General features: G+C 43.3%; 2 protein-coding genes across 8 annotated transcripts; one reads left to right on the top strand and one right to left on the bottom strand.

Annotated features, from left to right (window-relative positions):
- Positions 1–710: 710 nt before the first annotated feature.
- On the top strand, positions 711–22,726 carry LOC143366601 (otoferlin). 6 transcript variants are annotated; one of them, XM_076807746.1, is made up of 28 exons: positions 719–1,396; positions 5,217–5,275; positions 7,601–7,789; positions 8,068–8,339; positions 8,976–9,240; positions 10,108–10,284; positions 10,698–10,760; positions 11,307–11,391; positions 12,547–12,890; positions 13,018–13,328; positions 13,409–13,652; positions 14,516–14,752; positions 14,853–15,161; positions 15,226–15,378; positions 16,923–17,123; positions 17,471–17,722; positions 17,873–17,923; positions 18,282–18,583; positions 18,638–19,002; positions 19,094–19,276; positions 19,350–20,085; positions 20,161–20,331; positions 20,409–20,578; positions 20,643–20,961; positions 21,059–21,257; positions 21,340–21,558; positions 21,630–21,730; positions 21,947–22,726. In XM_076807746.1, the coding sequence occupies exons 1-28, from the start codon at positions 1,318–1,320 to the stop codon at positions 22,125–22,127; spliced, it is 6,237 nt and encodes a 2,078-aa protein (XP_076663861.1). In that variant the 5' UTR covers positions 719–1,317; the 3' UTR covers positions 22,128–22,726. The 6 variants fall into 6 exon arrangements, with proteins under 6 accessions (XP_076663865.1, XP_076663861.1, XP_076663860.1 ...); XM_076807745.1 differs by having other exon boundaries at positions 720–1,396; positions 8,973–9,240; XM_076807749.1 differs by lacking the exon at positions 17,873–17,923 and having other exon boundaries at positions 720–1,396.
- On the bottom strand, positions 22,327–25,494 carry Ns4 (Nucleostemin 4). Of its 2 annotated transcripts, none has more exons than XM_076807752.1 (6): positions 24,960–25,494; positions 24,702–24,856; positions 24,303–24,625; positions 23,583–24,228; positions 23,068–23,490; positions 22,327–22,980 (listed from the first exon to the last, which is right to left on the bottom strand). In XM_076807752.1, the coding sequence occupies exons 2-6, from the start codon at positions 24,793–24,795 to the stop codon at positions 22,748–22,750; spliced, it is 1,719 nt and encodes a 572-aa protein (XP_076663867.1). In that variant the 5' UTR covers positions 24,796–24,856; positions 24,960–25,494; the 3' UTR covers positions 22,327–22,747. The 2 variants fall into 2 exon arrangements, with proteins under 2 accessions (XP_076663867.1, XP_076663868.1); XM_076807753.1 differs by lacking the exon at positions 24,960–25,494 and adding an exon at positions 24,911–24,928 and having other exon boundaries at positions 24,702–24,841.
- Positions 25,495–26,050: the final 556 nt, after the last annotated feature.

The raw sequence follows: 26,050 nt of genomic DNA, 5'->3' as shown, positions 1-26,050 counted from the left end.
CACTCGGATGAAACACGTTAATTGCGCACGTAACTGAGAGAATTATCGTCGATTCAAAAGAGACAAATTCATTAATGCGCTTCTATTAATAAAATTCACGCGAATGAAAAGTGAAGAGTATTTCAACATTTCCCTCCTACAATTTCCTGTAAAGCTTACACGCTTGCGAAACATTTAATAGACCGTGTAACGAAGGGGGGAAATGCGCTGAACGAGAATGAAGGATGCGTCACGATAGCCGGTTATGCTTTTCCAAAATTTGCATCTCGCAATAAGTGTAACTGTAACATACCTATGCGTGGTGTTAGTAGTGGGTGGTGTTTCAGAAATGTAATAATTAATTGCCAAAAGTGTGTTTATTAAACGTTTCCTCTTCCTATGAGCACACAAATATAGGTACGTACTTAGCTCCAGCTATAGCTCTGAAAGTGGCTTATAGTGGCAGGAATTTACACGGTGTATCTACATGTACTAAGAACAGGGAAGGCAAGCCATGGAACCTCGTATACGAGGCTGACGGTGACACCGTTCCTCTTCACATACCACGCCGATAATTCCCTAATTCCACTAATTTGCTAGTATCGAGAGGAGATCCGTGGATGGAAGGGGCGATGCACACGCCGCCGATTACACCGTAGGCGTAAGAGAATACGGTGCGGAGCGGATAGGAGCAGAAGTACACTAGGGTGAAGCGAGGGTGAAGCTGTGGATAGCTGTGCCGATGACGCGTGATACGTGTGCAAGTAAAGGAGCAAGTGGCGCGTGCGCGGTTCCTCCAGGATGGAAGAGGAACGGCTAGGAAGGGGTAGGTATGGGTAGGTACGGGTAGAAATGGGTAGGAATGGGTACAACGGTCAGGACGGTCAGGACTCAGGGGGGTTGTTGGCGGCCGCGTACACAAGCCAGTCCGAGGCTGACTATCGCTCGGTCTGTGTGCAACGCGTGCATGCTTCTCCTCTCACTGATCCCGAATCCGGATCCCAAGCTCCCGCGAGCTTACTGAAAACACCCTTCGGAACAGACCATCATCCTCCGATCACGGGCCACCTACAAGCTTGCGTTCCGCTGTGTTTGCGCGTTCGATAAGTCGCGAGCCAAAGGTTTTCTTGCCCCCCCCCCCTAGACTTGGACCCCCTCTTCTATCGTTTTCGCGCGGGTAAAGATGATTGTGCGACAAGGCGAAGCACGCGTCCCGGTGGTGTGCTCGTTCGGTCGTCCTGGTACACGCGGTGTTCCGCGGTGTTAACGAGGGGTAAGTTTCTAAGCTTCTGAGCAATCTCGGGGAGCGAATCCGCGAGGAAAGAAGAGGAGCGGAGAATGGCGCTCGTCGTTATCGTGAAGAATTTTCAAGGACTGAAAGGCAAGGGGGAGAAGGTTGTCAAGGTCGACTTCCGGGGTAAGTCTCGAACCCGTAACCTTCGATTATCTCACGAGCGTAACGTTAATAATCGTCGCAGCTTGATCTACCTGTAATCTATAAGACAACCACGGAGCGCCACGTATAGCAGGCGATTACGTTGGGAAGCGTTGCTTTTGCCGTTGAGAAGTTAATTGAACTTTCAAAGCCCGCTCATGTGGAGAATGCGGATGTCGGTTAATCACGAGCCATTAATAACCTATCGAGAATTTCGTTACGTTACTCCCCTTGCTGTAACTTCCCCTGCTTTATACAATACCTCCGAGGCGTACGTAATAAGGGATGTTCGCTTCGACACGTAGTTTTACGCACAGTTCGCGAATCAAACGGATTCCATTCAGGATTCATCTGCTCGAGGGTGGTGGAGCACAGGTAGATATGTATGTAGACACGCTTATCTACGGTGTACACTATGCACACTATGCCGGCGCGCAATCTTTCGAACTGGCAACACAAAGAAGCGAAGAGCGAAATGTCGTGAGGAAGGAGAATAAATGGCCTACGAGTAATAAGAGTGAACCACTTCTCAAAGTAACGTTGGCTAAACAAGCTGTTGAAAGTTCGAATCAATTATGAGATCGATACGCGCAAAGAACGCGACACTTATCGCACAGTTGCGTGTAGAATAACGAATTAACGAGCAACTCTTTCCCGCTAATTTCTTCTAATGTCATTTTTCTCAGCTCGTGGTTTTTCACTTTTCCAACGCGTAACTTCGAATCGGAATTATCGGTTGAAATTAGCTTGTCCATAAATAAATGGCAATCTATAATCTATGTAGAACGGTAATTGGTTCAGCATTGCCTCGCTTAAATCAGCGCGCGGTTTTCGACATTTAACCTTTTCGGACGTCACCGCGATGTGGAAAATACGATATTTTATACATACATGCGTTTGTCCCACACTTTCCTTTGCTTATCGTATTTTCTCATGCAAATACATTTTCTTAGATACGTACGCCGGCCAGAAGTAATTGTGAGAGAAGTAGGTTCTCTCGGCCTGAATTTTTACCATTAAAGCACGGTCTTCCTGTCCATCGTCTTACTCTGTCAACTGCACGCAACAATTTGCTCGCAATACGGTCCCATTGTGTGCATAGAGCAGTTCGCTCCGCTAGAAAATTAATTTAATTCATAGCTACGTCATCCAACCGTGAATGCTATTAAAATAGTAGTGCAATATGAATTAATTACAAGCTTCGACTATTTTAATACTCGCTCGCATTCAGATATTATCTCCATCTGCATTTCAAACAATTACGTGCCTCCGCGAACCTGCGATTATTACCTAGAAATAGGAAGCATGAATGCTTGAGTCTTTTGAAAAGAAGTCGGTCACAGTTACCTAGCTACAAGTGCATAGAAAATGCAATTGTTCTGAAACGTTTAAACAAACAGCCACGTGTACTTAAGTATTACGCACAAGTACTTAAGCACATACAGCGTCGATTCGCGTTATTATGTGTAATGCAACGATCGCCCATTACCTTCTCCTGTGCCCTTTAACGTGCAGCGAACTTTTCGAATGCAATTTGCTCGCAAGTTTCGAGACAATACTGCGGGAAGGGGTGCCTTCAAATTTCCACATCGACGGCGCAGAGTTTCTGAAATTCAAGGGAAATTAGAAAGTCGGTGAAACCAAGTTCTATTTTTTTTTTGTTGCGCAAATGCGTAGCGCAATAGGCTTTTATTTTCCGCTAGGTTTTATCAAACGCCACGTACCGTGCACGGTATTGTATCGCGGCGCGCAATGGAAACAATACAGACATAATTGCTTCGGAGATTGATTCACACTTGAGTAGCCGTTGCGCGCATTGGTGTTTCGCGCTCAAGTGCCTCTCATATGGGGATGCTTATAGGGGCGTATGCGATTGTTTGACGCGTTGCGGATCGTTGAATTTTTTCCACGATCCTTTGCCCCGTGAAACATTTCTGTTTCATTTTCGTACGCAGCTAACCGGGTAATTGACTACTCAGGTACCGTCGCGTCGGACATTAAGAATCGCGTGCGCGCGCGTTTGTGCTTCCGTATGCTTTCTTGTCAAGCCGCGATCCTTCTTCCCAGTTATTTTTCACTCGCTAGCCCGCAGCAATTAAACAAACAGCGACATACAAAAATAGGAAGAAGCGGCGTTAATCGTTCGGTTTGTCGACAGGGCAGAAATGTTAATAAGCCATTGAGTAAAGGCCAATTTGCAATATTTAACGAGGCGCGAGCACGTGGTTATCGATGAGTTAAATGAACCAGTAACTAGATGGTCGTCTCGCGGGATAGTCCATAATACGATATCAAAGAGAAATTAGAAGGTGAGACAGTTTAACGAGGAACCGTTAGTCAGAGGCCTGGGTCCTAGAGGCTAAACTTTCATTTAATCATGACTGCCCTAGTTCATGGAGACCGCGGGCTCGCGTGACATAAACTTACACTCCGAGCTTTTCCGCTCGACCCCTTTAAATGTTGTGATGCTTTTCAGATTTACTTAATTAGCATATACGAGTATAAACCCGATCTGTATCATTTAGGATAGCTATAGTTTCTTTAAGCTACATAATTACACACTTATGATGCCTGTTATAAATCTTTTTGTTCCTTAAACAGTAATTCAGTCTTTTTCTCTCTCGCCCCGTAGAGAATTAAACTTTATCCGCGCTTACGAAGAACCATTGGAAGACGAAGTTTCATTTAGCTGCTGTTACATTGCCTCTTATCTGAAAGATTTCATAAATTTTTCCTCGAAAACGAGGGTAAAGACGCAATTTTCTTGTTTACGAAGTGTTCTGTAATACGTAACTTTTGCGAGGCACGGAGCTGTGCAAGTAGCGCGAACACCGACTTTGGCGTAAATAACATCCGACATAAATTAACGCCGTGCCAGGCTTAAGGCCCGAGCTTGCAGGGATGTCTTAGACAGCGTTTTTATCCACGAAGGAAACTGTCAAAGTTTATAGAACGGAACGTTTCGTCCGTAATGAAAGCCGGCTGAAACAACAGGACAAAAGGAAAAGAAAAGATTGGAGGAAGCAAGGCCTGAGAGGTGCTATCTATTAGGGCGTTAGACGTTTCGCCTTTTTAAACACGATTACGCAGGAATCTTAAGGCGATTATTAAACTTAAGGGCAAAGTAGGATGTAGGTAAGGTTTCGCCGTAAACGAAATCTTTTTTTTATGCGACAAGCGTGTACCGGGACAGTATGCGCGTACAGTTATGGGTGAGCAAAGAATCGTTGGTACGCGATGCCGTTTTCATTGATTTGTGAGTTTCGCAATATCGTAACCATTCTTTAGCGGGATTAGTCGACACCGACTAATTCCGAGTTAAATTTGCAAGGATCTCCATACGCATAAATTCAGGTCTCGTAATGTTTAATGCACATAGATGATGGTGCCGCGTGTTAAGTTTAGGGAATATACCTACGTATGATTGTAAAATACGTTAATTATAAAATATCTCTTCGAAAGCATTTATCTCGCTACTTCCCAGCTAGTATCCATAAAACATTCGTCGCACGACGAAACCTTGCCTTGCCTTGCACTTGCGTCTGAGAATAAAGCATAAAAGCTTTTTATAGGTGCCTGCTAGGAATTCTAAATTATCCTCAACTTGCAACGCTTTTATGAGTTTTCCTTTAATTCCTTCTCCATATAGTCTTCGCGTAAATTTCATGTCCGTCAGAATTGCGTATACGTACGTTCGTGTGATTCGGTGACGACTTAAAAAATTTCGCCACCTACTCGTTCGATGAATTGTGAGCTTAACGCTTTCGGTAACTTTAATAGATTAATAACATGCTTGTTCCAGGAGTCTCCCACTACTCTAAATGCCTCGGAGAAAGCGGGGATCATATTCCAGTAGATGAGGTAAGGTTCACCGAGGAAAGGGCATAGTTGCTCCGTGACTTTACTTACGGCGATCTCCCAGTCTGTCGCGAATGAACGTTTAATTACAGCGCAAGTGTTTGTTGCCACGATGAATCAGGCAGCTACCTGCGTACGTGCAGTTAACTCGTGTTAAACCGCGCCGGAGACAAATTTACGAGACAAAGCTATCACAGGCAACGTCGACGTTCTATTGACCACGCTCGTTCCATAGTTACAACGAATCGTAAATAAACCTGGTCGCCTAAGCTATCGTGTCTGCGTTCGCAAGTTCGCACCTACGCTGTACAAGTTCGGGCGGCGAAATTAGGTTCGCGTTGGGTTAACGAGCTGACTAAATTCTATACGGAATACACTGTACAGCCGTTATCCCTTGTATATCAAGCACTCACGGCGACCTAGTTTTTTCCCCCCCCGATTAAAGCAAAGTTTACGAAAACGTTCTCGCGATTTAATGCTCTTTATGCATGGCGAGCACACTCGTCGCGTTCGTTTTCTATTTTCCGCGATCGTAGTTCGTTCCTGTAAAGGCAGCTTCCCCTCGTTTATGTTCTCTTCCCTGAGGATTGCGAGCTATTTATATTTCAAAGTTAAACTGCGTTAAATATGCGCATTGAAAAGAGGCATGTTATGCGCGATGTTGGAGATATGGTCATTTCGGGGTGAGACGCACCACTTTTTTTCGATTGCTTATAAAGTCTTAAATAAACAGAACTGAAAGTTTAGGTAAATGTAGTTTGATTGTTTATTTCAGTCTCTTTCACGAAATAACGTATTAAATGTATAAAGACTTTAGTTTAATATTAAAATACGCTTTCTAAAAAACTGCATCTAACCCCAGACCTGAGGGAGAGATGCACTTCAGATTCGGGGGCGATGCACTACTTATTGGTACCCTCTTCTCCCTACTTTCATCCTTTTTTTTCTCTTCTACACATATTACAGAGGGGAGGATACATAGTACAAGTTTCGTGGAGCCATTTCGAGCACTCCGGGCAACGAATCCAACATAACGAAAAGTTTTTTCAATTTTAATGAACTTAAACCGCACGGTCGATGTGATTCGTTTAATAAGGTTATGTTTGTTGATAAGAACACGCGTCTTAAGCGTTGAAACAGTGCTGCCACTTACGTAGCGCGGCCGGAACAGGAACTGTTGCATCTCTCCGCTATGTGCGTCTCTCCCGGAATGAGCCTATACCGAACCATGTAGCATACATCGGTTAAACAAGTCTGTATCGCCAGTCCCTCCCAGACTGCAATTATTTTACGCTAAAGGGAACGACTGTGTCGTCGTCCGGGTCCGCGGAATTTTGTCGAAACGACTGGTACAGCTGCTATAAAAATACAAGTGGCGCGATCCTTCTAATGGCAACGGGTCGTGCAACTGCCCACTCAGGCGGTCACCAGATTTTCTTAACCGATACTGATAATACACGTTGTGGAGCACGTTTCGTGGGCAATCGGATCGTCGCGGTCGTGCAGTTCCATTCGGATTTTGTGTCATGGCCGAGGGAAAAGTGCGTGATGATGGGTATCGATTCACAAACGTGTCGCCATGAGGTGCATATGGAAGTATTCCAATGTAATACAGCTGTTTGCGTGTGTACGCGATAGGTGCCTCCTACCTTACACGTTCCGCAACCCTTGAAATGCTAACGTTTAATTTCTTTGCCAACTCTTCTGGAGACATTTTCGTTGCAGTTTGGAAACCAGGCTCTCGAAAATGCCAGCATTCATCCGGGAGAAGAAATATATCGTATTCCATTTCGAAACTAATTTAACCGAAACATTTTGTATTTCTATGATTGTTGGGAACGAAACGCAGCCGCGTTTCAAACTGCTCAGCAAAATAATTGATTGAAACGAACCAGCTGTTGATGGAAAAAGGTATTGGAATTCTGCCTGGCTACTGGAATTAGTCTGTTGAAAGTTTAGGCAGGTTGACAAGGGTGGGTTGGCTGTCAATCCACTTTGAACTATATTTTACACGTTCGAGTAAGCTGGTGTAAAAGCAGCAATCCATTACTGTTACTTGTGGGCGAAGTAAGTTAGATCGTACAGCTACGTGTCGCTGATGCGTTCAATTTTCGGGTTATTTGTACCATAAACGCCGATATCCCATCGCCATACGCTCGTGTGAGTTATGTGACGCGAAGCTAATCTGCTTGTCGCTAAGATTAATCGCGATTTACTGCGCGCAGGTGAATCCTGTTAACAGGCTCCTGTTTCCACGGTTGCCTATTCTAATCGCCATCGACCTATGTTTTTCCACCTTTTCATGGTGAAATTCTATTTTGATTCAAGAGCTTCACTTGGAATTTGGGCAGACCAGTGGACGAGGCGGAGGTGTTGCAATTGGCAGTGGTGTCGCGCGGAGTTTTGAGGAGCGAGAAGGTGATCGCGAAATATGGCTTGGTTCTACAGACGGTGGTGCGAGAAGGCCGGATCGTAGTCACCGATGCCTTGGTAGATCTGAACAACAAACCGCTTCCGGTACGTTGGACCATACGTACCCTACCTACGCTCGCGATAACAGCTTCCGCGTTTCATGCCGTTTATCGAGTGTTACGCTCGAACAAGTGCTTTTGCGCTGTTCGATAAACGTGGCACGTTTAGAGAGAAAGGAAACGCTGCTAATCGGTTGATGCGAACAAACACGTTTCGTTTATACGTACACCCCCACTTTAACGGGGCGCGCGTTTAGCTAGCGAATATTAGCTGGCGACTGTTCCCAGTACGGGGGACCCAATAACTGCATATGCTATGCGCAGGCTGTCATTTGCTTCGAAATTCGATACAATACACCCGATGGAAGCTGCAGCTCGTACGTGGCGTCGGAAATAATGGAGGACGAGCAACAGATGCTGATCGACATCGAGCAGAATATCGCGAACCTCGAGAGGAGCCTCGGGCAGGCGAATACTAGCGCTGCCACTGGCAAAAGGAGGGGTTCCTGGCAGAGCCCTGAGAAAACTTCCAAGAGGGGTTTCCTGCAAAGAGGCAGTTCCATGTCTACAGCTGAGAAGTCACCTGAGCGTAAGAGGTGGGGCATTTTCCGTACGTCGATATCTCTTCTCAGATTCCGTTCCCTTCCTCAACTCTCGTGACATCCAATGTAGTCCCCCCTGTCCCTCTATTTGCTCGAATCAAACAAGAAGCTATAAACTGGAAACATTGCACCGATGCTAAGTGCTGTTTACGTGGTAGGTACATTCACGGATAATAGAAAGTCTCGACATTCCATCAATAGTAGATCACGCGATCAGAATAAATTGCGCAAATTGGAAAATATCCACGTGTAGCGTAACGCTAAGTACGACTACGCATTACGCTTTAACTTTTTAGATCGTAAGTTGATTTGCTTCTCGTCGAATTGCTATTACTTGGTTGCCGGCTGCCGCAGCACGGACCCACGGCACGGGAACAGAAACTAAAGGGAACGGGAAAGAAGATTTCCCAAAAGTTTTAATGAAACCAAGTCTCGCGAACCGTGTACCTAAATCATAAATCCTTAAACACCAGCCCCGAACGTATTCGAGTGGAATTTAATAGCAAGTCCGAATGTAGTTCGTAGAATTAGTTGCCGAAGGAAGGAAAAGGCAATTACTATTCGCGAGCGACGGAATGCGCAGCGGCATTGTGTTTCGCCGAGGGTAAAGGAATGTTTCGTATGCAGCAGGAGTTCCACGCTGAAAAGTATGAGATCGTTGATGAAGCTGGGCAAGCAAAGGCCACCCAGGACTCGGTCCTGCGATAGTGGCTCGGAGACGAAGGAATTACTCGACAGGAGGGATTCCAGCTGTGTAACTTCTAACGAACCTTCGAGGACCAACTCGATGACTTCTTTAGAAACGAACGGCTCTGATCACGATAGCCAGGTCAGCGCGAGCGCGGCGGAATTACAGGACGCGATCGCCAAGCCAACGAAGAAACCGAAACCAAAGGTTGCCCCTATCTTACAGATAATTCAACCAAAGCACAGGGTGAATCCCGAATTGGGACCAGTTGTATCTCCTGCTCTATAGCACTGCTGACAATTCCATTTCAAACAGAGTTCCCCGCTATTCTTCCTTCTCTTCTTTTTTTTTTACATAACGGGAAGAAAGTATGAAGTTTCATAAAGGGACGGTATACAGTCGCAGCGTTAGCTGCAGATAACGTTACACTTGCAAAAACAACTGTAGGTTACGGCGAGATAAACCTTGTTGCACTATTTAACTTTCTCTTGCGTTACTCTCGGCAGGAGGTACGATTCGTCCCAGCCGTAGCTACCTATCGTTCGCCCCGTGTATCGAGGGGATACGGCTATTCGCGATAGAAATTATTCTGAACGACACTGAGCGTGCGAATGCCGCAGACAAATATCGATGTTACGGTAGATTGGAAATTTCGTTTCGTCGCTGATGGGAAACCAGCTGGCGTCACGGAATTGTAGCTATTTTTTCGTTACCTCTGGTCGTTAACGAACGCCAGCGAGTTTCCGATATTCTCGCCGGCATTCTCCAGAGTCACGTGGAAACGTCGTTAATGTATTCCGTCCGGATGCCGTTGAGTGGTGAAATTAGAAATAAAATGGAGAGCTCTGTGCACCGGGTCCCACCGGCAATGGAAAGGAAATAAGTAAAGTAAATTGCGCCAGGAATTGCGCAACGGGCTTTGCATAAGAATTCGCTGGCTCGTCTTCGGGCCGGGTGAAATTCACCCGGTGCGATTCTTCATTTCGAACGCAGAGGCGTCCAGCGATAGGACACCGCGAGGGTAGACTACTCGCGGCTCTCACGATTGGGCTGCTTCGAATTTAATTTTCACAGACCACCGACACGGGACAAGCGGCACTAAAGGCGCAAGATTATCAAGTTTGCGTGACCATTATCGAGGCGAGGCAGTTGGCGGGCTTGAACATGGACCCGGTTGTCTGTGTGCAAGTTGGAGACCAACGGAAGTACACCAGTGTCAAAGAGTCTACGAACTGTCCGTATTACAACGAAGTAAGCGTTATCCTTCGGACATCCACTCGCTTCAAATCGAGTGGCACCATTGATTTGCGATCCCGTTTTTACAATATTATTTTACTCCGATGGCCTATGTTCATTTAATTCGGTGTCCCTTTATTTCCTCCTATCCGCGAATTTATTACTTCGTTCCTCCGGCGTAAAGCATTCCTTCGACAAATGCCTCTCTCGTTATTACTACCCTAAAGCACGAATAAACGCACTTCTATTTTTATCGCCCTTTTTTTATATACGTACCTGTGTTTCCCGTTTCGCTGAAACTCCCTTCCTATTAGATACACTTTTTATTCCACGTTTTAGAGGGGATTTTCTTTTTTTACGACAAGTGAAACAGTTAATGAACGAATTGTTTCGATAAGGTAACCCTCGACGTACTGTTTTATTTCCAGTACTTCGTCTTCGATTTTCACATGCCGCCCGTAATGCTGTTCGACAAAATAATCATGCTCTCGGTAAGTGGTCCCTAAAATTTCATTAATTTCACGAGGCCGCCGCCTATAGAAGTTTGGAAGCCGATCGCTTCGCTAGACATTTAGCGAGTTAGCCTTCGTAGAGAGTTTTTGATGAATACCGTAACGAGCTGCCAATAAATTGCTGAACGCGCTTCACTCTTAGGTATCGAACGTTCCCGGTAGCGGGGATTTAATCGAGTTATCTCCATCGGATAATTGGAATCGACAGTTTTAGAGTGCAGAAGTTTTGATAATCATCAGGCGTTCGACTTGAGTGAATGAATAATTTCAGTTAGTACGTATTTCGGCGACCGGCAAGAGAACTAACGATTCTAATGGCGCATGGTTGAAAGCCTGATTTATTGTTCGAAGCGAGAGGTACGAACGACGAGGAATATTTCTATCGGGATACGTTTAGTTACTGTTTGAGAAGAGATATCTCGCAAGCACGAGAGAAGCAGCGTTAACGTGCTCGATAGCTATTGCTATCACGAAAATGCGACTAAAGGTAACTTGAAGTGAACAACACCTTCTACTGGTACGCAGGTGCAGCAATCGCGGAATCTCTTACGCGCTAATCTAACGCTGGGCAGCTTTAAGTTAGACATCGCGACTGTATGGGCACAACCAGGTACAAATTTTCAATCGTCCGAAAACGACTCTAAAAACTACCTACTCTTGATCATTAATACCTAACTGTCTTTCATTCTCTATCGAGCCCCCGCCGCGCCACGCCGCGCCGAGAAACGAGTAACATAAACGAACGCTTTGAAGTTTAATTAAAGCCATCGAATGCGCGTTACATTTATCACGCTAATAACCACGCGTTATAAATATAAATACGCTTCCAAAGGTTACATTCACTTCTACCGCGAAATAGTTTCCGCGGTGAGAATTAAAATTGAGGGAGAAATTAATTGAACACCTACGATCTGGCTCTTATCACCGTGCATGCTTTTTATATTCGCCTTAATCCTGCTCCCTTAATTAGAGACTTGAATACAGTGCGATGTTCGAAGGAGTAAAGTGTGGTCCGACGAAACGCGTAGCGCAATTCTAAACGAGAGTACCTACGGAAAGTGGGAGCATTGTAGAATCGCAAAGCTTTTTAAGTGGCCAGGGGAGAATAAGAGGAGAGAAGTGTGAATCCCCTCTGTCGAAGGAAATCCGCGTGGCGATAAAACGATTACAATTATTCTCACGTTTCGCTTTTCATTCTTACCTCGTACCATCTCAGCGCATGCAGTTTTCAACCCTTTCCATTTTCCAACGCAATCGCTTGCACTTGCCGAGTCATGCCGCTTCTGTCGCATAGAGTGATACTACTTGCAGAGAAGTGTAGCAAGATATGCATTAGATTTAACCATTACTGGCGCAGGATCCAGTCTGCCCTAGAATACGAACAAGTCACATTAGAGTATGCAATATGCAAATGATTGCCATGATAGAAATTTTCGTCCTTTGCAAGGATATAGGGTAGAAATAATCGCGTTAGGTTTTTATATGGATTATGGATTGTTGAGACAGTTCACTGCTCAACATATTCAACTGACCATTTGTACCTACTGTCGACGAAAGTATCGATGTTTGAATGAGACAATGGTGCATCGGAAGCGGATGACAGCTGAGTTGCATCTTTCTTTATATTTATACGTGCACCGCCGCAGATCACACGTGATCATTCGTGAAACGTTTTCTTGTCTGTTAATGTTCTTATTCAAGTACCTACTCTTATAACGGAGAGACACTGGGCGACTGGCCCGCGTAACACGCCTCCATTCTACAGATCACCAATTTTACCACAAATGGGCACTGCTGACGGATCCGGACGACGTGGCTGGAGGTCCGAAGGGCTACTTGAAGTGCGACATAAGCGTGATCGGAAAAGGCGACACCGTGAAAATCCCCCCCAAGAGCGAGAAGGACGAGGACGATATCGAGGGGAATCTCTTGCTTCCGGACGGGGTGCCTATCGAGAGACAAAGGGCCAAGTTTCTAGTGAAGGTGTACAGAGCCGACGGTTTGCCGAAGATGAACAGCAGCATCATGGCGAACGTGAAGAAGGCGTTCACGGGCGAGGTGAAGGACCTCGTGGATCCTTACGTTCAAGTGTCCTTCGCTGGATTAACCGTAAGATCAATGATATGTACAAGATAGTCCAGTTCTACACGCGGAATATTTTCTCGCGCTTTGTACTCGCCCACCATTGTCGTGTTTCTAAAAGAAGAAAACGTCTGTTATCTCTTACGGAATTCAGGGTAAGACGAGCGTTAAGAGGCACAGTTACGCGCCGGTTTGGAACGAACAGATCGTTTTCACGGAAATGTTTCCACCCCTCTGTCAAAGGATTAAAATTCAGCTATGCGACAACGACCCGGTTCACGCCACCGTGATCGGCACTCACTTTGTCGATTTAAAAAAGATCAGCAACGACGGCGAGAAGGGCTTTCTACCCACCTTCGGCCCCGCGTTCATTCACTTCTACGGTAGCATAAGGGATTACAGCCTCATCGACCAGCACTCCACGCTGAACGCTGGGCTGGGAGAAGGAATCTCTTACAGAGCAAGGTGCCCCTTTCTATCGATACGCTCTCGTAGACTATTCGACCGTCGTATCCTGGATCATGCAATAATTTCCCATATCCTAGGCTATTAATAGCGATCAGGACGGAAATAAGCGATAACGTCGAGATGACTCCGTCGGAGGTGGAAGTCGAGCCGGCCATGCCAATCAACGAGTCCGCTTACGCCAGGAACGAAGAGTTCTTTCTATTTGCCACGATCATGGACGCCACGATGATCGACAAGAAGCTCGGGGACAAGCCGATGTATTTCGAAATATCGATAGGAAACGCGGGCAACGCTTTGGACGGTCACAACGAAACCTCTAAAGTAAGCACGGCGACTTGATACTGTTTCGATATCGCACAGTTGTATGCATCAAAGGGGAAGAATTATTATGCCGCGTTATCGCGAAAATACAGTGACTCGCATTAATATTCAGACACTTTTTAAAATCGCATAACTTTTTTAGAATTCGTCCAAACGACTTGAGTTTTTTTTTAGAAGCTAGAAGGATTAGTTTGCTAAATGACGTATTTGGTTGTTTTGAAAAAAAATGTATTTGGTCGGAATAGCGAAAAAAATAGTAAAGGTCGATTTTTAAACTTTTTTTTGTGAGCTTGTAATGAAAATTCAAAAAACCCGTTTGTAGATTGCAGTAAGTTGTATACGTGCCTAAAATTTCATGAAAATCGGTTAACGTTGCTCCGAGCTATAAACGCTTAAAGATCACAGAATAAGGTCGAGAATTGCTAATTTTGGGAATTTCCGCGATTCGCAACCTTATTCTGCGATATTTAAGCGTTTATAGCTCGGAGCAACGTTAACCGATTTTCATGAAATTTTAGGCACGTATACAACTTACTGCAATCTACAAACGCTTTTTTTTAATTTTCATTACAAGCTCACAAAAAAAGTTTAAAAATCGACCTTTACTATTCTTTTCGCTATTCCAACCAAATACATTTTTTTTCAAAACGACGAAACCCGTCAGTTAGCAAACTAATCCTTCTAGCTTCTCAGAAAAACTCAAGTTGTTTGGACCAATTCTAAAAAAGTTATGCGATTTTAAAAAGTGTCCGAATATTAATGCGAGTCACTGTAGCCTCAATTTAAAGTCCTGATTAAGCGAACATTTCAATTTGGAAGGTCTCTGAATTTATAGTGTTCTGAATTGTATGGATTGTTGTCAGATGTGCGAGATGGGCTCGAAAAGCGGTACGAGTGGCGAACAAGAGGAATTGCAGGAGGTACTGTGTGGTTCCTGGCAGAGCACCACTTCAGCCTGCAAACCGATGACGCACGACAAGATTTATTATTTTCTACCTTATTGGGACGACAAGCCTTGCCTGCACGTTCGAAGCAGTTGGCCGGATTACAGGCGCAGAATGTACAATAGCAATATAATTAGCAAAATCGCGGATAAACTGGTAAGTCGAAGGTAACCCGATGAAAACCAATCGATATTGACGGATACTCGTTGCAAGCTTACTGTAACTCGCCTTCGCCGGGCTTTTCAATGGTCTTTAGGAAGAAGGCTTGTCAGAGACGCAAGTGCACATTGACGACTCCTCGAGCGAAAAGCTTTTAAAGTCGACGCTGGAGGAATTGAGCAGCAACTGCAATCGGTACGTGAGTATCAGCAAGTCGAGCCTGACCGGGCCGGGGGTTGGGAAAACAAAGCTCGACAAAGAGAGAACAAAGGTGTGTCAAAGGGAATTGGAAAGTATAGGCGCCATGTCGAGAAACCTGAAAGCAGTGGTTACCAAAAGTAGCTTCAAGGAGCGATTGAAGACGGCTCAGGGTTACCTGCAGAAGCTGAGGTTTCTCGTCGAGGACGTGAGTAACGCGAACGAACTTAAAAAGAAAAACACGCAAATCTCTTTATCTATTCTACTTTTAGCCTCAAGACTCTGTACCGGACGTATTTATTTGGGTAATTAGTTCTGGACGACGAGTGGCTTACCAAAGAATATCTGGAAGGGACTTGATTTATTCGATAGTCGACGAGGAGTGTGGCAAATACTGTGGCAAAGTACAAACAATGTTTCTAAAAGTACGTTTCAAGGCGAGAGTAGCTTGTTAATCGATTTAATTAGAGACAAAAAAAGAAGCACTTTTCGCGCTATTAAAATGGCATAGGACATACATATCCTTATCCTTACTTCCTTATCCTTACTAATATATAAAAGTGAAACGTTGTCTGTCCTTCTTTCACGCCTAAACGGCTGAACGGGTTTCAATGAAATTTTGAATATACATTACATACGTCCTAGATTAGATTATAGGCCCCTTTTTTGTTTAGGCTTTTTTATTTTTCAAACATCATAAATAATTCCCTTTTGAAACCGGGTAACGGGTTAGCTAGTATAGTGCCTCTACGAGCTACAGTGACTTAGGTGTGAGGTCACTCGGCGGGGTCTTGACGGATACCCTGCTGAGTACGGGCCGCTAAACATGCCCCCCTACTACCTCTCGCAGGACTGTGTTTAGGGAAGACCAGGACAAACGCGGGGCCCTATTGGGCTCCCGGGGCTATTGTCATCACATAGTAAATACAAATACAGTAGTAAAGCTTAGTTGATGTCTTTTAATAATGATAAACCGTGTCTTCAATTTCTTTTTTATTTTATTAAAATCGAAGTTGTAACACTTAATCTTTAGGGCCCCGGTTTTATCCTGGTCTTCCCTAAATACAGTCCTGCAAGAGGTAGTAGGGGGCAGAGTTGGGCATTAGTCGAATAAATTTTGATTCAACTAAATCTTTATTCGAAATTTAGTCGACTAAAAATTTATTCGTTATTCTCGAATACGTTATTCACTGCATTCGAAATTTTTATTCGAAGGTTAGTCGAAGAAAAATTTAGTCGAATAATGCCCAACTCTTGTAGGAGGGCATGTTTAGCGGCCTGTACCCAGCAGGGTATCGGTTAAAACCCCGCTAAGTGACCTCACACCTAAGTCACTATAGCTCGTAGAGGCACTATACATACATTATACATAAATGGAAGGAGAATAGTGCCGAGCACTAATAGCTAGTGAGACAAGACCGTCAGCCTAAGTAGTTACGGTGTAATAACTATTTACGGTACAAATTGTCGCGAACGACATGTAGTTAATAGAGAAACTTGACAAGCATATTACCTATTAGTAAATAAGGTGGATGTCCCAATTTCTGCTCATTTCGTATTTTTCTTATTATTATATGCGTTACGTTTGTACTACAGTTGCAACAAAATAATTCTAAATTATTTAAACATTTACGCGAGTGTTGCACGAGCTTGGGCAATACATACATCGCTATTTTTCATGAGCAGAAATACGGACATTTAGAGCATTATATATTTAATTACAAATTATTAATAGTTCAACATCTTGAAATATCTTTCTTAAATAGTTTTGTGAATTGGTTGATTTATTATTAAAGAATTGATCAATTACTCTGCAAATTTTGATCGCAAACTAAGTTTTTACACCTTCTTTATGACGAGTTACCTCTTAAATGAGCAGAAATTCGGACATTCAGCTTACCTATTTTTGCATATTAACGTAACTATCATTATTAGGCCTACTTTCGCATTAAACACATTGTATCGACAGCTTCCAGGAAAGAAAAGGTTCGGACCTTCCGGCTGGACAATACAGACGAAATTACAAATTTACATGTGGCTGGGGATCTTGAAGCACAAGAAGTACTTCATCCAAGGCTTACCAAAGGGATACGAACTTAGTCACGAACTGAGAAACGTTGACAGGCCACGCGCTCTGCCACCGACTATTATACATTACGTTGAAAAACATGTGGGTGTTTGACGCGTAAACATATTTGAAGGCGTATTAGTTGGCGCAGATGAAATGTCGTTTTTTTTTCAAATATTTCTTCAAGTCTAAGAAAAAGCGACGGACTCTCGTAGCTTTGCATTTTATAGCGCAAGGCGATTGGAATAGACAATAGACGGACATATGTCTTATTTCAATTCGTTAAATGAAAACCACATTTCATATGCAATAGTGCAATATATTTATATCACCAGTCGACGAGCCTATGTTTTAATTGAACTTCTTTTTGCATAACAGAAAATAAAATCTGTTTGCGCGAAAAATTTGTGCAACTGATTTACTAAAATTTTGAAATAATCATTACGTAGAAATTCCAGCTGAGAGCTCATATGTATCAAGCCCGATCATTGATCGGCAGTGACGCGTCAGGCCTTTCGGATCCATTCGCAAGAGTGATTTGCGGGGAGTTTTGCAAGTGCACGCAAGTAATCGACGAAACCCTCAGTCCCACATGGGACGAACTTCTTCTTTTCGACGAGATCTTGATCCACGGGACCGGCGAAGAAATCAAGAAGGATCCACCGTCGATCGTCATCGACATCTTCGACCAAGACAAAGTGGTACGTCGCGATGCAAGCTTCTCTCCTACAAATTCTGCAGACTTTTCGTTGCGATACAATAAATTGTCGATTAAACGTAAAAGAAGAAAAAGAACTCGAACGATTCGCTGTTATCGAGTTTCTTATGTTCTCGTGATTCTCTTTTTACAGAGTCATTTTGTAACTATGGACATAACACTGCATGAGGGGTCCACATTAACAGTTTGTATACTACATACAAAATTCATACAGCATCGAATAACACGATTTATCACATGCCACGACACTCGACCCTCGTAGGTGCTAGAGCCATGTACGCACAAAAACACGATTCCACATTTCACCTGTCGATCACACGCCATTTGCGTCATTTGATCCCGATGTATGTTTCTACGCGTACCTACGTAAAACGTTTTCAAGGCGCATTAATGTATTCATGAAAGAAATCTCTCGGCGTTTCTTTCATCGATTAGAAAAACCATGTAAGAATTAAATAGCAATGTCCGCTTAGAATTAGTCGGATGTATCGGAAAGAATTTGTCGATGGAGATAGGTTGAAGCGAAGGCCGTGACGTTACAGGGCAAATCGGAGTATATAGGAAGAGCAGTTGCGCGACCGCACGTGAAGCTTGCCTCGGAATCGTACACACCACCAGAATTCCCTCCGTCCTTGGAATGGTACGACGTAACCAGAGGGGCCGCAAGGGCGGGTGAACTTCTTGCAGTTTTTGAATTACTCGAATATCCTTCGACGAAAGATTACGGCTTCCCAACGCTACCAGACCCGAAAGAAACAGTGGTCCAAACGCCTACCGTTGCTCAGGACCAGGGGCCAATTCTTCCGGTACCAATTGGCATTCGACCAACTTTGTCTAAATATCGGTAAGACCTGAAATTTTTCTCAAATAGAATCGTAGTTAATTTTTCTTATTGCAGAATCGAAGTTTTGTTCTGGGGCCTGAGAGACCTGAAAAGAGTGCATCTGTTGACTGTGGACAAACCTCGCGTGGACGTCGAATGCGCTGGTCATATTCTGTGCTCCTCGGTTATAGCGAACGCAAAGAAGAATCCAAATTTCAACACGCCGATCAAATTCATGGAGCTGGAGCTACCGGAGCAGGAGCTTTATCGACCACCTTTGACGATCAGGGCAGTGGATTGCAGAAGCTTCGGCCGATACACTCTCGTTGGCACGCACACGATAAATTCGATACACAAGTACATGTACTGTCCGCAAACCAAGAGAGCGAGGGAGGCCGAGGATAGAAAGAAGAATCTGTATCAGTTGCAACAGTATGCGGGTAAAATAATTTGTTTGCAACCACCGGCCAATTGTTACATAGATATTAGAATACTACATACGATATGTTCCTCATCTCTCACTGCGCGTAGGTTACGATACATTGAAGACGAAATATCCGCAGTCATCTCTACCAGAGTCCTTGGCCGATCTCGAGTTGAATTGCGGGGACACGGTCATCAGCTTAGGCTTAGAGTTCGGCTGGCCGACCAAGAAAGACAAAACTGAACAAAACATGCGAAAGAAACATAGCTTGGTGAACGATGGAAGCTCAGGTGAGTTTTCGAATTTCACGAGCATAATACGCGCATACAAAAGGACAGTGAAGAACCTACGAGACTCTCTTAGGGGAATTCGGGACCCTCGAGGATGGAGATGGCTGCCAGGATTGGTGGACCAAATACTTCGCCTCCATCGAAGCGATGATAGAGGAGAACAAGGAACTGCGTAAGGAGAAATCAATTTTCCAAGCACAGTCAAACGGCACCGTTCACGTCCCGACGTCTTTGGATGAAATGTACAATCAACACCATGCGAACGTCTCCGGCGAGAAGAGTCCCGGCGTTACCGCGAAGAAACTGTTCGGCCTAAAGTCTACCGCGAACGCGGCCAGGTTCGCCTCCAAGGTCAGCCCGAAGCAGCCCTATCGAAGGTTCTCTAAAACGGCGCTGTTGAAAATTTACCCGAACGAGTTGGAGGCTCAGCCAGAATTCGAGCAGTTTAAAGAATGGCTGCACACGTTCGAACTGTACCGGGGCAAGAAGACAGGCGACGAGCCCGAGGACGAGTCTAGAATAGTCGGAAGCTTCAAAGGCGCTCTGAAGGTTTACAAATGGCCCCTGCCTAAAGACCTGATTGATCACACGATCATGGGTTTCGATCCGCAATACGGTTTCTTCCAAGGTGTACCCTCGAACGAACCGATTCACGTGCTAGTACGAGTTTACATCGTGAAAGCAAACGATCTCCATCCCAGCGATCTGAACGGCAAGGCAGACCCTTACGTTGTCCTTCATCTAGGCGGCAAAAGGATCAGCGACAAGGAGAACTACGTGTCGAAGCAGCTGAATCCTGTCTTCGGCAAGTACGTATCGATGGAATCGCGAGCCTCGTTCCCTCAGCAATCCGTGCGGCGATTTCATGCGGTTTTACTTGCAAGGTGTTTCGAAATAGAGGCGACCTTCCCACAGGACTCGATGCTGACCATTCAGGTGTTGGACTGGGACTTGGTCGGCGCGGACGACATGATCGGCGAGACGAAGATCGATCTGGAAAACCGATTCTACAGCAGACATCGGGCGACTTGCGGCCTGGCTAAAAGATACGACGAGTGAGTTTCCAATTACGCGCCGGGACCATTTGAATAGGCAAAGCAGTGGCACGGTTACTGAAATTTAAGTATTCCAGATCCGGCTATAACAAATGGCGAGACGCGATGAAGCCGACTCAAATTCTGCTGAAACATTGCAAAGAGGGGAAGATGGATGGCCCGGCGTATTCTCACGGACGCGTGACAATCGGCAGGAAGACCTTCTCCCTGTCGAACGAAGAAATGGAGTATTACGTTCACTCGAAAGGCAAGTGTAATTCGCAATTGGCAAATAAAGAATTATTAAGGGAAACGCACCCTTCCGCTTTCAGGCATAGAAGAGCATCTCGCGTTAGCAGTCCTTCATCAGTGGCACGCTTTCCCAAGAATTGGTTGTGCCCTGGTTCCGGAGCACGTGGAAACTCGCCCCCTTTACAATCCCGAGAAGCCAGGCATCGAACAGGGGAAGCTGGAATTGTGGGTCGACATGTTCCCTATGGACATGCCTTCGCCCGGCCCATCGATCGACATTTCGCCGAGAAAGCCGAAAAGTTATGAGCTCAGGATTGTTATTTGGAACACGGACGACGTTGTATTGGAAGACGATGCTTTCTTCACTGGCGAGAAGATGAGCGACATTTACGTAAAAGGGTATCGATTGCGTGTTACGTTAAAAGAAAATATGAGTGCGAGCCTGCGCGTTGGTAATCGTCCGCCTGATTAAAGGACATTTTACGTGACCTGATAGATGGCTAAAGGGACAAGAAGACTGCCAATCCACGGATATCCACTATCGGTCTCTAACCGGAGAAGGGAATTTCAATTGGCGCTTCATATTTCCATTCGATTACCTCGTGGCGGAGGAGAAGATCGTTATCAATCGAAAAGAGAGTCTCTTCAGCTGGGACGAGACGGAGTGCAAAATCCCGGCTCGATTAGAATTACAAGTAGCATAATTGTTAAGAAAAGCTCTCAGTCTTTATGTTTGCCTTTGAATCCCCTATACTTTCGCAGCATCTGTTCACGCAGGTATGGGACGCAGATCACTTCTCCGCCGATGATTTCCTTGGTGCTATCACTCTTGACTTGAATCGCTTTCCTCGTGGCGCAAAGAACAGTAAACTTTGCACGCTGAGCATGCTCAAGACCGATGGCACTGTGCCGACCGTGAACATTTTCAAACAAAAACGTGTAAAAGGCTGGTGGCCGTTCTACGTGAAGAAGGAGAACGAAGATATGGAATTAACGGTAATTTTCAACCCTCCTTCGTGCTCGTCCCACAGAAATTTGAATATACTTTCCGCTGCGAATTTCACCAGGGCAAAGTGGAAGCCGAGATACATTTGGTGACCAAAGAGGAAGCCGAGAAAAATCCCGCTGGTTTTGGTAGAAATGAACCAGATCCGCTCGACAAACCAAAGTGAGTGTAACATGGCAAATGATGTCGGGTGTATAAATTGTACCTATAATGCGTTTAATGTCTGACATAAATAACAGTTTATTTATTACTGTTGCGTTACGAGAATATCGCAACAATTAAGTAGAGATCGAAATTAAAAGATCACGATAACTCACGTAAACAATCGGTGGTTGCAAGTACATGTGCGCTGCTAAAATGACTCGCTCTTTGTTTCAGTCGTCCTGATGCGTCTTTCATGTGGTTTTTGAATCCGTTGAAGTCCATCAAGTATATCGTATGGCACAACTACAAATGGGCAATCTTAAAAGCTTTTATAACCATCGCAATAATAATACTACTGTTGTTGTTCTTTTACGCAATACCCGGTTACTCTGTTAAAAAGTTATTAGGTGCTTAGAGGAACGAGTTTTACGTTTCACTGGTACGAGTCTGATGATTTGAAATGTGAAAGACGATATTTTGATAAGGAAGAGTTGCGCTACCATTTAATCTTCTGCATGTAATTCCAACAAGTTCTCTTGCTCAGTATTACATTCGTAACGACAGGTACACCGCGCGTGTATGATATATGTATTACACATACCGATAAAAATAAATTATTTTTTGAATAGCTGCGGACAAATTCCATAGGCCTTAAAATATAATTATCATAAATTATCTACGTAGTATCGTCTATGGTATTTTAGATGGCTTAAATATCTTTCCTTTTCTAAGCTACTTGGAGTAGAGGAATAAAGTGTCCCCGCTTCGCTACGAAACAATAATCTTTCTTAAATTATCGCTGTATAGTGGACCAACGAAATAATAGCAGATATAGAAGTGTATATACATAAATTGTAGTACAACAAACACTTAAGAATCGCTAGATGGAGAACAATAATGCGTGTAATATACATACATATAATAATGTTTTTATGGAGCATTTCGTTATAAACAGGTAGCTCAACATAAATAGAATGTAATTTCGGATTAATAAATCATATGACAGAGTAATGAGCCAACGGTTATTCGTACAATTCATAAATCTGTGGCTAATGCTTCAAATTTGTTAACCACGTGAGGTATCTCCGACTCATCGGTTGAAGTATCTTGTTCATCCGCGGGTTTATGAGTTTCCGACTGCCCTTCTGTATCTTCTTCATCCTCGGATGAAACGTATACTTTACTCGCATGATCGTTACAATCTTCCCCTTTATTTCTAGCTTGAATCCATCTGACTACTTCAACATCTGGATGATCCTCCCACTTCTCTGTAAACGTATATTTATTATACAATATAAATAAATAACGTTTTCAGTAGAAAATTATATCATTTATCGTTATATAACGAGCATTACCTTTGTTAACAACCCAATCAGGTGGATAAATGTATATGCAAATTTTTCCTTCGAGCGCCATTCTTAGTAATGAATTAGCTGCTCTGTACGAATCGAGTCTAGCGGTTCGTGCAGTTATGAAATTTCGTTTGGAAGCCCAGGCGTCGCAGACGTCAATAGCGGACCACGTATCGTCGTTATCTGGATGCTGTAGTTTCAGCAATTTCAGCAAGTCTATCCTTTCAGCTAGAAATTTAATCGTAGTATACGGTTCTCGGACTTGAGCTATTGGAAATGACCCCATCAATATCTGTAGTTGTTTTGGGACTGTTGATGGAAATACCAGTCCTGGACAATCGCAGAGGCAAACATTTTTCGTAAGGAATATAGTCTGAAAATGTTTAGTGTGCCCAGGTGTGCGGGATACGCTTACAACTTTCTTCCCTGTAATACATATTTATATGTTTCTACATTGTTGTCATATTAAGCATTAAACCTTAAATATGTTAAATCTTACTAGCTAATGTAATATTCACCCATTAATGCATTCATTAAAGATGACTTTCCGACATTTGGAGTACCAATACAACCAATAGTTAACACGTCATTTTTATATTGTTCGTGTTCAAAGTAATTTGTATCTCCTTTCTCTATGGTAATGGTGTCTTTATGATCGACATCGTCTAGATCAAACTCCATGTGCATTTCTTCCTCAATTTTATCGTGCCAAGAAGTTAAATCCACCTGATCTCCGACAATTTCTTTGCATGTATCCAATAATTTTTTGGCTCCTTCCGCTGCCATTTTTAATTTTCCCTTTCTACGTCTCTCTTTCAAACCCTCTGTTTCGCTTGTATTGCCACGTAAATTGTACGTAGGGTACGATGTAAACATTAAGATGTGTAATTTCGGATATTTCGTATGAAAATACTCTTTCCATGCCACTGCTAAGGCTGGAGGAGCTAAATCGACTTTATTCAATACTAAAATCATATCTTTTTTTAGCTCGTTCGTTACATGACAATATAAATACGGAGGAAACATTAGGACGGGATATCTGATGTCGACAATAATTAACAAGATATCAGACATTTCTAGGACTCTCCATAATTGTCTCCAAGTTTCTAAATTCAATTCAAAGTAACTAATAGCACTTAATTTTTCCATATCCTTCAGATACTCCTAAAGGTGACAAGTTATTAGCCGACCCTAAAGCTATACGAAAATAAATATAAATGAAAATGCAAATAGCTTACGGTAAAGTACTTTTGCTCTCTTAATTCTAACTGTTCTTTCGACATATTGAAATCCCATGGCGGTCTTTTGGGTATATCAATTTCAGGAGGAAAATAATCATCGGAAACTTCTTGGTCTTTAAGGGGTAATGTTTCCAGAGTGCTTCTAGCTTGTTCCTTTCGTTTCATTATCTCTTCTTTACTTTCTTGGAAGAATTGTAATGTATATTTGTTTTTAGAGGAATTACTATTTTTTGGTTGCTTGTTGATCTTTTGTACAGTAGTTTTTCCATAGTCATCCACATCGTTCGAGCCCTCTCCGCTGCCTCTGCTCTGACTTCCACCTATGGGGTATAATATGAAATTATTTATTTCAATTCATCGAATGAAAGTTGTCAATCATTGTTATGTTAAACGTACTTATTACAGTTGGATTTTGTCGTTGCTTTTTAGCCTGCAATTGCTGTTTCTTTGCTTTACCGCTAAATGGTTTTTTCCTTGTCCCTTGTGGCATTTTTACATTTGTCGTCGTTACAGAGTTGTAACCACTTAACCAGTTACTGCCAGAATTGTAACTTGTAACAGAGTTGCTAGTTTTTAATGTAATAAATATGTAGGTACATACATACATGTACCTGGGTGGCACAGAACCTTCCTTAAAATGTAGGCCTATCTTACCTACGCTTTGTCTAAATCTATATATATCTTCTTTTTGGTAAAAGAAGAATTTGGTCCCCTGCTACGGAAAGACTGTAAGAATGACGCATAACACCTCTAGGGCCGGTATGAACGTGACGCGGTAGTCAGACTGTCCATTTTCCCAATTTTTGATAACCACAAACCGAACCAACAAATTTGCTCATGAAGAATCACCACTAACATATCGAATTGACAAGCTGTGTATTTAAAAGCAGTCTAGCACACCACTTTTACCTGTCACATCGCTTATCGTTTCGACGTTGTGAAAACGAGTATTAAGATTCGAATCGTTTATTTTATTATTACGTTTAAAGAAATAGGAAAGAAGATACAATAAACAAAAGTTCCTTAAAATAATGCAAGGAAATGTGAAAAGAATAAAATAATGTTGAGAAGGAAGTTGATGTATTCAACATCTTGTACTGATGTCGATAATTCCAATTATACTTGTTATAAAGTAATTATGTATAAGGATTGTGCAGGTGTGAAATAAAAAAATTTAATAAATTTAACCGAGAATACCTCGTCCGTGGTCGCATTCAACTTTATCGATACAGAATCGTTTACGGGAGCACAGACGAGGTATAGGATAGACCTATCAACCAATGCATTTTTCTGTCACCGGTTTGGGGGAGTCCTAGAACCACCTTACCATTTTTGTGTCGCATGCAACGTTACCGATGAAGCCTCGAAACAGATTGTAACGCTACGTGTGGTAGGAATTAGAATTCAAGAAGTCAGTCGAAACCCGCGATTTACAAATGATTCTGTTAGAGTAACAATTTAAAGATCGTTTTATAAACGTATTCCGTGCAACGACCGAGAAAGAAGGATCGCAACAAAACAAGAACACATACGCCTTTTAACCTTGCTATTCTATTCAGGTTTATTTAACGCCAAACAAATTTATTTAACATAAAAATTTATATAAACAACAACATTATTTGTGGAAGACATGTGTTCATGAGTTCAAAATCATCGAAGAAATCGACGAAATGAAATAAATCACGCAAAACCATCGAAGAAATGCATGAAATAGAATAAATCATGTAAAACCATCGAAGAAATAC

This window comes from Andrena cerasifolii, chromosome 3, assembly GCF_050908995.1.
Source record: "Andrena cerasifolii isolate SP2316 chromosome 3, iyAndCera1_principal, whole genome shotgun sequence".
Taxonomy (NCBI): Eukaryota; Metazoa; Arthropoda; class Insecta; order Hymenoptera; family Andrenidae; genus Andrena; species Andrena cerasifolii.
This window is presented reverse-complemented; position numbering and strand designations above follow the sequence as displayed.